The sequence below is a fragment of the Aegilops tauschii genome, chromosome 6, assembly GCF_002575655.3.
Source record: "Aegilops tauschii subsp. strangulata cultivar AL8/78 chromosome 6, Aet v6.0, whole genome shotgun sequence".
NCBI classification, from domain to species: domain Eukaryota; kingdom Viridiplantae; phylum Streptophyta; class Magnoliopsida; order Poales; family Poaceae; genus Aegilops; species Aegilops tauschii.
The window spans coordinates 483277464-483288064 of NC_053040.3; the positions used below are offsets into that span (position 1 = coordinate 483277464).

At 43.6% G+C, this 10601-nt stretch overlaps 1 protein-coding gene and 1 pseudogene across 1 annotated transcript; one reads left to right on the forward strand and one right to left on the reverse strand.

Moving 5' to 3' along the window:
* Positions 1–3549: 3549 nt before the first annotated feature.
* LOC141025447 (bidirectional sugar transporter SWEET6a-like) lies at positions 3550–4328 on the reverse strand. The gene is made up of 3 exons (XM_073500728.1): positions 4037–4328; positions 3822–3941; positions 3550–3724 (listed from the first exon to the last, which is right to left on the reverse strand). Exons 1-3 carry the CDS (start codon positions 4199–4201, stop codon positions 3626–3628), a joined length of 384 nt encoding a protein of 127 aa, XP_073356829.1. The 5' UTR covers positions 4202–4328; the 3' UTR covers positions 3550–3625.
* Positions 4329–6402: 2074 nt separating this feature from the next.
* LOC141026321 (uncharacterized) lies at positions 6403–8613 on the forward strand (annotated as a pseudogene).
* The last annotated feature ends 1988 nt before the right edge of the window (positions 8614–10601 follow it).

Genomic DNA, 10601 nt, shown 5'->3' on the forward strand with positions numbered 1-10601 from the left:
TGTTTGAGTAGTCATTCCCTTTCTTAGAAAGTATCGGTGTCTTGAGAAAGCAATTGATGAGGTCAATGAGAGGAGCGTTATCTGTACCTAAGAGCTTAGACAAATGTTCAAGTAGTAACCGATGGTCTATGCTATCGAAACACTTGACCACGTCCACCTGAACCATATAATCCATAGACGGCCATTGAGTTAATGCACAGAAGAAGGGCCGAGAACCTTGCGGAAGCCCTGCATAGATGGGGAAATTCGTGGATCTAATGAGTCATTGAGTAGCTCTGCCAACACGGTTAGTATAAGTCGATCGGCTGCCACCGGTTGAGTGATAGGCCTACCTAAATGCTCCCGGCCTTTTCTTTGGTCTAAAGGACCTAAACTACTCACTTGCCAAACTGCCTATTCATATGCCCTTTCCTAAACCACTTTGCTAGTTCTATACACCTGCCAGGATGCTTCTATTGCTTGTTACGTATTTGATACTGCTCACTATAATGGAATAGCTTTGTACTCAGTACATGATTGCTTTATAGCACCTGTAGCTTATGCAAACAAATTCCCTCAGAGTGGCAGCTTTTCAATGTCTAGCTAATCCACTGCATCTTATAAATTGTATAGTTATTCAGAACCTCTTCCTTCGAGCTCCTATGGAAGACCTTGGCCGCACGCGCCTTAGGCGATTTCTATTTTCTTTAGTTTAGAATTAGTCTTTAATTTAGGCCGCAGGTTTCTACAAATTAGGTTAGGCCAAGATATTTGAACTTGTGCAAACCAACCAGTTCTCCCATTTTTTCCCTGTGGATCGACACCCGAAGTACTACACGATAGGTCATGCTTTGCCTTTTGCAGATGCTAGTACAGTCCTATTTCAATCAAAAAGTATAGTCCTATTTTCAAGTACAGACCACCGCTTTCTTTTTCTTTGGACTGAAGACCCGCCTGAGTTGATAGTGCTGACTTCCCACCCGAGACTGACTTGCTTACCTCTGCACCAACAGCTTAAATAGTAGAATTTATAACACTCCATTCTTCTATAGATAGCCTAGAATCGGAACTAGAATATGTGCCCGACTTACCTATTTCCAAGACAGTTACTCAACTTCCATCGCCGCTTGACACTCTCGTAGTAGATCATAAGAGAAGTATTCTTTAAAGAAATTCGTATAGAAAGATGGACTAGCTCGAGACCTTGGCTTCAAACAATCGATTGAATCTGGATTCCTTTGCTTATCCTTCCTAGCTATAGTCTCTCTTGTGCCTTCGGCAGTAAAAGTGAAAGATTTCTGTATCAGCAGTTTGTTTCCCCATTTGCTCAAAGAACGCATAAAACCTGTTCCCTCACCGTATCAAAAGATCAAGCAGAAGAGTCCTCTTCTTCAAGAAGAGTTTTTCATTTCACTCTTCCGTAGCAATGCCCGGGCAATAAAACAATATGAGCAAAACAATATCATAGCAAACGGTATGTGCTGGTTGGATAGAACAATCAGTAGTTGACGTTCGAGCCAATCTTCTCTCTAGTAGACTTTAGATTCAGTCGTCCGTTTGTTTTGTTTTGAATTGACATAGAGAAATCTTTCTCGCGTTCCCTTAATTCAGGAATAGGTGGCGAAGGCTACTTGTTCCTTGTATATATATATATAAAGGAAAGGGGTTATTTTTCCTTTACGGCAATAAGAGTTGATTCCCTTGCTTGTAGTTTTGGATCGATTCCGTGTATTTCACATATTTAAGAGTGGTTAGGAGAGAGAATCAATGTTTATGGGAAGAGGGAAAGAAAGATCAGGAGGAAAACCGGGGAATCCAGATTCCATAAATGGTCAGGATAGCTCAGTTGGTATAGCCTTGAAGATCTTAGTTCTTTCGCGAACTATCAATATTGGAAAGTCGAGGTACTTGAATTCAGGAATTTCATTGACCGGGAACAAGAAGAATTCTCGCGACCGTGTCTGAGCCCTCTTTTCCAAATCATGTACTTCTACAGATTATATAATTTATATCGATTCGAAAGATTCTTTTGATCTCCTTTTTTGGCGTCTATGCATGCAGCTGATTTCGTTTTGCTGAATCTCAACCGATGTATCTCGTCCGCAGGGATGGATCAAGGGACTACCTTCTATTTGGCACAAGGTCTGTTTTAATAGGACAATCTAGCCTATTTGTCACTTTACCCGCCTTTCGAGCCTTCAAGAGGTAGGCAAAACCAGCTCTTTGTTACTCGGAAGCCGTTACGCATCTGTTTTCTCGCTGCAAGCGAAGCATTAGAGATAGATTAGGAATGAAAGTAGGCGATCGATCGAAGCTTAATGGTGGATCGATAGAATGCCTTTCACTATGCGCCGTAGGCAAAATAAGAAAGAGATGAACTTCCCTTGCTTTGGCCAACTAGATTAGTGTGATTTCGCTTCCGCAGTCTTATGCTTTACCGCCATCTTCGAATTATGATTCCCGCCATTAAATAACCTCTTACTATTTATGCATTAATGAGATCGTTTCAGAAGTGGAATATAACCTCTGCTATAACAGGGATTTCTGTTTCCAATTTCTATAGAAGAAGGATCCGACTAGCCGGTTGGACAACGCGCACCCCCAAAAGGCGTATTCGAGTAAGAGGCGTCCCCCCTCCCTAATCGATCAGAAGTGAAGAGATAGGGGTCACGGATTCAATACGCCCGCTAGACCCATTCTTAAAGCAATGCGTAAGGCTTTCGGCTTTCACCGTAGGTTAGGTTCCTCATCTCTCTCAGATGTAGTAGTTCCAGTTGCTCTGGTTGTCTCAATTCATTCGATTGTGATAAGGCAAGAAAGCTAATAGTTGAACAGGTGGTGAAGTCACCAGTACGGTAATGATGCTCGGCATGTGGAAGTTCTCGTTTCTCAACGTGCCATTTGGTTCTAACGAATTGAACTACAAACGGGCTTTCCTTTATCCTCCTTGTACGCCAACCTACTGACAAAACAGGATTTCTAGCTGCCTCCTCCGGTGAAAACGAACCAGTAAACATATTATTAGACCTAGGAAAATCAGAACTCGTCGAACAGAAGAACCGAGTACTATAGAATCTGAAACACACATATGCGAGCTATTAAACATACCATTCCTATTTCTAAATAACAACATATTACCGCAGCGCTAAGAAAAGGGTTTGAAAGCTCTAAGTGGTACGATAAGCAGAGTGAATCAAACGAAGTGCATCATGAGGGTTGGGGATTTAGCATACGCTCTACTATCAATTATAGGTTCACCTATGCCCCAAGAAAGAGGTGCAGAGGTGGAATTCAATAGATTTAAGCAACTTCAGTATGCGGGTAGCGATGCTTTTTGGAATCCAAGAGAACTTTGAATCGGAGGAACGACCAACACAGCTGGCATGGCTTTGTTGAATCAGGATTTGATGACAGGAACGTTGTTGAAATAACTTCTTTACCCCCCGTAAAATCCTTTACGCCTGATTTCAGTACTAACAATAAATGGCTAAAAACATCTTTTTTTTTATGGTAAAATATGGAAAATCATATGGGAAACGAATAACGAATAGAAGTAGCCTAGCCTTTTCTTTCAGTCTCGGTCTCTAGATTCCCTTGTTCTTACTGTAGCTAGCACTTGTTATTGCAGTCAAGGAGCCAGGAGCCTTCAATCATATTTGAGCTTTACGCTCTTCTCCTTCTTGGGGGTCGGCCTGTAGTAGCAGGCGGGGACGAGGCCGAACAGCGCACCGAGGCCATTGGGGATCTGCAGTGCACGAACGAAGACAAGAGCCGGCACGGTTAGAGACACTCTCAAGTTATATAAGATTTGGTTGGAACCTGAAGATGGAGATATTACTGACCGTGACGTAGAGGTCGAATTTGATGAGAGCGTAGGACGTCCAGCAGACGCCGTTGAGGAAGCTCACCAGCGACAGGAAGAAGGGCATGTACTCGACGCTCTTGGTCTTGATCACTTTACCCTGCACGCAACCCACAATATCACGAACATCTACCAATATAGATCTAAAAAGACATCTATGCACGTGGATCAAGAGCGGGATCGATGGGTACGTACCATGATGGTGAGCGGGGAGGCGTACATTGCCGAGCCGAATATGACGCAGAGGATGCCGTAGAACACCAAGAGCATGCAGTTGAGCAGCGTTGCTAGGTACGGGTCCGACTTGAACTCCTCCACGTCCTTGTTCTTGATGATCCGCCAGAACGCCGGCCTGCACATGTACAAGCAAAAAGCAAGCGCCCCCTCATCAGAATCAAACCCTAATTACCAACCACCTTCCATAGAGAGTAGACTAGACAAGCGGACGAGGGGGATGGCGGCGGCGGCTTACACAGGGGAGAGGAAGAGGCCGAAGGAGATGACATTGCCGACGACGTTGCGGGCCGCGTTTGGGGAAATGTTCTTGCTTTGCTCGCCGCGAGCGGGTGGGGACTTGGGATTGGTTTGGATTGGACGGCGCACGCGGCGAAAGGGAGGGAGAGAGAGAGAGCCAAAGCAATTGAGATTTGGGAGTCGGTTGAGGTCGAGGGATTAGCTTATATAGATAGACGCGGCGGGGGCGCGGTGTTTATCCGGTCTCGTGTTAGATCCTATGATTTGGTTAGTTAGCCTACGAGAACAAGTCACAAGTTTTTTTTTACTATGCATCCAGTTCGTTGCTATCTCTATCTTTATCTACATGGATATTAACACGCACTATTTTTGAGAGTCAAGACACCGTTTTGCTTTTAAGAGCTAAATAAATCCCAGATAATTACTAATGCACCGTTGAGTACACAGATTCTTTTCCTGTCCGTACTGGAGTATAGTAAGGAAAAACTGCTTGACCGAATCAAGGTCAAGATAACTAGTGTGATTCCTACACTGGGAGAACCGTGGATATGTAGGGAATAGAGAAATTCCACCCGCCTAAGTAAAGAACTGTTACACATAAAGAGGAAACTAATAAGGATAAGTAAGAAACAAGATAAAAGAAACCATATTTGATACTGGAATATTCGGTTTGATAACCTGCAACTAATTCCCCCTCTGGGTAATCTTTCACATTCGGCCAAAGAAGAAATTCTAAAAACTAGAAAGCCTATAGGCTGACGCCAAAGATTCCATAAAAAAAACCATATTTTGGTTGTGCTTCAACTATATCAACTGTACTTGAACTGTTAGATAATCATAGTCGATAATAACATCACAGCTCCCACCGCTATTGCAAAGCCGTACATGAAACCTTAGCTTCATACGGCTCCTCTATGATCAGAAAAAAAAAGGACTGTTTCGGTATTATCCCCCAGGTTTATCAGTTGCAGGTGAATCCTGTGAAACATCTCTCTCGAGGCTAGTAACAACACTTGGAAATGAAAAATGAGCTTAGCGGCTGTACCGGGTCAGGACCATAAACACCACGAGCCGGTTAAGCAACAGAAGCTGTGGGCGAAAGCACACTCGTCATTCTCAGACCTGCGGTCGAGGTACGTGCGAACAAGTTCCCATTCTCTATGTTTCATGGCCTATCAATGAAAGTCGGTATCAGGCTGGCTCGCTTGGCGGGTCGTCTCCTTATATACCTAAATCCTCGTTTCACTCATCTGTAAAGGTCTACCCTTAGAAAGGTAGGTTGAGTTCCCCCGTATGTAGCCAGCCACACTCTACTCGCAGGTAAAATATTGGCGTAGACAACAGAGAATGTGCTAGGTAGGAAACCGAAGGAACTCTTACTATACGAGAATTTGCAATTCAATATGACAACCGATCAGAAGGGATTGGACGATCCCAATGCGTTGCCCTCCTTTGCAATACCGGAACTATCTGACCGAGCTCCATCAACACAGAAAGCGGAAGGGACAGCAGATACGGATAGACTGGATCCAGAAAGGGATTTCAGCCAGTCCTTGCCTATTGCTGGGCTGGTTGTTTTGTCACGGTCCGATTAGTAGAAGGTGAGTGAGTAAGACGAGGCCCCCGAAGCGTAATGTAGAGCTATACTGCTCTTGTTTTTCCTTCCGCCCTGCTTAGGAGAACTTTGTCTAGAACCCACTTTAGCTAGCTTTCAAGGATACCATTACAGATGAGTGAAGCGAGTATACCGTTTCCGGAGCTCCCGAGGTAGCGCGGTAGCGGAAGCCCTTTCTAGTTCAAGCAGTTCCAATTCCTATTCTGCTTCACCGCTTACACCACACTCTATTGGTTCGCCTTGTGGTGCCTTTCGATCAAGGTCTACTTTGGTTGATCCACTTTCTTCTACAGCGCGTTATCCGCATCGAAGTTAGCCAGGTTCCTACCGCTTCTTGATATTATGTATTTTCCAATCCCTGAACGCCAGTGCTTCTACAACCAACGGATACTATTTAACATAAATAATAAGTAGAAATGGACAAACGAGTGTGGCTACACAGAGTGAGGAAAAAAACATGGTGGTGCCAGCATTGCGTATCACTCACTATGCTTTATGTAATATGGCTTAAGCAATGGTAAAATGGGAGTCCTGAGCAAAGCACATCTGATCGATATGAATGAAAGATACATCCGTCTTTTCTTCTCCTTCGAAGGTTAGGTATCCGCTCGTTAGTTCAGCGCCGCATAAATACTGACTTTAAAAGGGGCGACTCCCGCCTGTGCTTAAGTTGTTTCAAGCTTGTAAAGACTCGCGATCGGAAGATTGACCTGGTTTTCTTTCAGCTGAAACTCTACCTAATGGTTCAGATTCCCCGGGTCCATGGGTCCATGGCCGCTTAGCTTAGACAGCCTTGTTAGAGACATGAATGCGGGGTTCGGTTTCCAATTGATTCGTATTCACCGGGACCTCCCCTTATTGGATTTTCTCCACTTTTCTAGTTGCTGTGGAAAGAATGTTGAGCAAATGAGTTTAAGGGGTGGTTTTCTGTTTACTTTTTTCAGCCTACGTCGTCTCTCTTCCAGAACCTCACAATCATCAGTGTCTGAAGTTTCATGATGAATATTGGTTTCACATTTTATTGCTTACGTGAGGAAATATCAATTTGGAACTCGAATTTGTATTTGAGTTATGATGAGGAGTGAGGTAGATTCGCATTGTTGAAGAAAGCGAAGAAAAAGGATGCTGCTATGGCTTGCTTGTGGCTCTTTCTTCTATTGGCTAGTCTCAGGCATGATAGTTTCAATTTCTTTTGGAAAGCAAGTGCGGCTCAGTCATAAGTGTTAGTAATAGCATGAAGTAAGTTGTCGGTAGCCGGCATTAGGTAAAAGGAAAAGCTTCTCAAAAGCATCCAGAAATATCATAGAATGGTGATCGAGATCACCTTCACGGGAATCATCCTTTGCAAATTGGGGGAAGGGAACCAATCAAGTCACCAAGAAGTTCCCGAAACTTGGTTTAGTATTAAGGTTCTTCTCTTCCAGCGTTTAGTATTCAAGTTCTTCTCTTCCAGCCCCCGGCCCCTCTTTGATAAGGAAAGTTTTCATTTCTCAAATAAAAAATGACAAATATGGTTCGATGGCTCTTCTCCACTAGCAGGTTTACTGCTTTCTATTTGCACTTTTGTATTAAGTTTCCTTATATATACGATTTTTTATTATTTTCTATTTGTCTATTTTTATTTATAGTGCGTTTTATTTCGATTATTCTTCTCCCAATTTGCAATCTTTTCGGAGCCTCCTTCATTATTACTCTTCCTCCAGAGATTCAGGATCCCCAAGCTCTAGCTCATTTAGCAGGGCTAAACTTCTATCTGAGCCTTTACGAGCAGGATCCTGGATGGGTTACGTTCATTCAGAACAAGCTTAATCACAATACGTACCCCTCTAGAGGACATACCTGGACGGCTTAAGCTCTTCCTAATGGAAGAAAAGTTGTCTAGTATGCGACAAGATGTCATTCAGGAATTTGTGGCGCTTTATCAAAGAATAGGGCCTTATCTACCGATCGAGCCCTACTTGGTCGATGAAGAGCTTCGTTCCTATCTGGACCATATTCACGCAACTGATTCTTTCACTGTTCTCCAAGCGTCTTATCAAGATCTGCGGGAGAATGAGGGAGGATCTGTTTTCTTTAGAGATGTTGTTTCCCACAACCGGGATCTCCTTGAGGCGGAAAGCTCCGCAAGGAGGTGCCTGGAAGTGGAACAGAGGATCCGATGGGAAGAAATCCCCAAGAGCAAGGCAAGTCTCGAAAGAGCTGAGCACGAGCATGCTCTCGACTTGTTTAAGTCGGAGGATCTTAGAAGGGAATTAGAAGAAAAAAAAAAGCGGGGTAGCTCAGTAATTCTGATTCTTTTCTCTTCCAGCCCCCGGGCGGGCCCCTCTTTCTTTTCTCTTCCAGCCCCCCGGCCCCTCTTTGATAAGGAAAGTTTTCATTTCTCAAATAAAAAATGACAAATATGGTTCGATGGCTCTTCTCTACTAACCACAAGGATATTGGGACTCTCTATTTCATCTTTGGTGCCATTGCAGGAGTGATGGGCACATGCTTCTCCGTACTGATTCGTATGGAATTAGCCCGACCCGGCAATCAAATTCTTGGTGGGAATCATCAACTTTATAATGTTTTAATAACGGCTCATGCTTTTTTAATGATCTTTTTTATGGTTATGCCGGCGATGATAGGTGGATTTGGTAATTGGTTTGTTCCGATTCTGATAGGTGCACCTGACATGGCATTTCCATGATTAAATAATATATCATTCTGGTTGTTGCCACCAAGTCTCTTGCTCCTATTAAGCTCAGCCTTAGTAGAAGTGGGCAGCGGCACTGGGTGGACAGTCTATCCGCCCTTAAGTGGTATTACCAGCCATTCTGGAGGAGCAGTTGATTTAGCAATTTTTAGTCTTCATCTATCAGGTATTTCATCAATTTTAGGTTCTATCAATTTTATAACAACTATCTTCAACATGCGTGGACCTGGAATGACTATGCATAGATTACCATTTTTTGTGTGGTCCGTTCTAGTGACAGCATTCCTACTTTTATTATCACTTCCGGTACTGGCGGGGGCAATTACAATGTTATTAACCGATCGAAACTTTAATACAACCTTTTTTGATCCTGCAGGAGGGGGAGACCCAATATTATACCAGCATCTCTTTTGGTTCTTCGGTCATCCAGAGGTGTGTATTCTCATTCTGCCTGGTGTATAAAAATAGATGTATCTAGAACTAAAATACATCTAGATACATTCATTCCTCCGACAAGTATTTTCGGACGGAGGGAGTACATCACAGGAACTGAATTGAAATAAAACCCACTACTTCCTCTGTCCCATAATATATAAGAGCGTTTTTTACATTAGTGTAATGTAAAAAACGCTCTTCTATATTACGGGACGGAGGGAGTATATATTAGACCCAAGTCACAGGTTGCAAATTAACCAAATAGATGCAAACATATGTGCTTCTTTTGATTCCGCAATGATAATTAGTGTCACGTTTCTATAGATTTAGCCACGAAGTGCTAATTTTGCGACGATTGTATCTGCTACTGACATGACTATTTGATTCCTAGGGTTCTAGTATGTGCGGAAGTGCTAGACTTGTCAATAAGCTGGAGGGACGACGTGAAGTGCTTCTTCCCCATCAACAACTTCCACCCTCACAACGAGCCCAATCGCCAGGACACTTATGTCCTCGGCTGCTGCCATGGCCGCGTTCTTGTTGCGTGTGTTGTAGACGAGGTAGATGAGGAAGAGAAAGAGGAGAGATTCAAGATGGTTGAATGGGATCCCGCGTCGGGGAGCCGGACATAGTTACCAGATCCTGACATCTTAGACCCTGACTATGGGTCAGATATTCCGCCACGGTGCTCTGTGCAACGGAAGGTTGCAACCATGACGCCTGCAACTCGGCCTCATTTTTTGTGGCTCTTATTGTCTTTGAGAACGACAAGAAATACGTGGATGGCGACAGTCTAGGGTATGTGTATGCGTCTGTATACTCATCAGCGACCAGTGAGTGGTCCTACCGAATTCACATCCAAGTTGGAAAATTGGAAACCGGCATCCAGGGAAGGCCTGGTGTGCTCGTGGGACGAGCGTTCTACGTCCTCCTTTGGGTTGAGGATCAGAAACAGCCGAGGCGTTGCAGTGTTCTCAAAGCACGACTAGAAACACGACTTGGTTTCTTTTGAGTTTTGAATATTACAACTTGATAGATCATGCATTAGGTTAAGTTGAAACAGCTGGGTTCAGAGAGATATGATGTCAGGTTTCAGAGTTGTAGTTTTGTCACCTCTATACTCTGAACTCTTCTGCTGATGTCAGGTTTCAGAGTTGTAGTTTTGTCACCTCTATACTCTGAACTCTTTTACTGTAGCACGAGCTGTTATACTCAACACTGAAGCTAGTAAAAAACTGAGGCCCATGAAATTTCCTGCATTAAGTAGATTATATTTTGTTAAATTTCACACCGAAACAGGTCCCAAATTCAAGTGAAATTTCAAAGCAGTCCGCAGGAATTCATCGGAAATTTTACTGGCAGCAGAGGATACTGAACTCCGGTAATCTGCTGAACATATATCGTAATTAATTGCCTAGAACAGATGACAGTTGTTACTTGATGCTTCGGCTAATACAGAAGTTCAGACCAGCAATGTCGTTCATCACCTCGAAGACTTTGCGCCAGCCGCTGCGGATGTCGCTGCTTCTCCGTCGGCGACC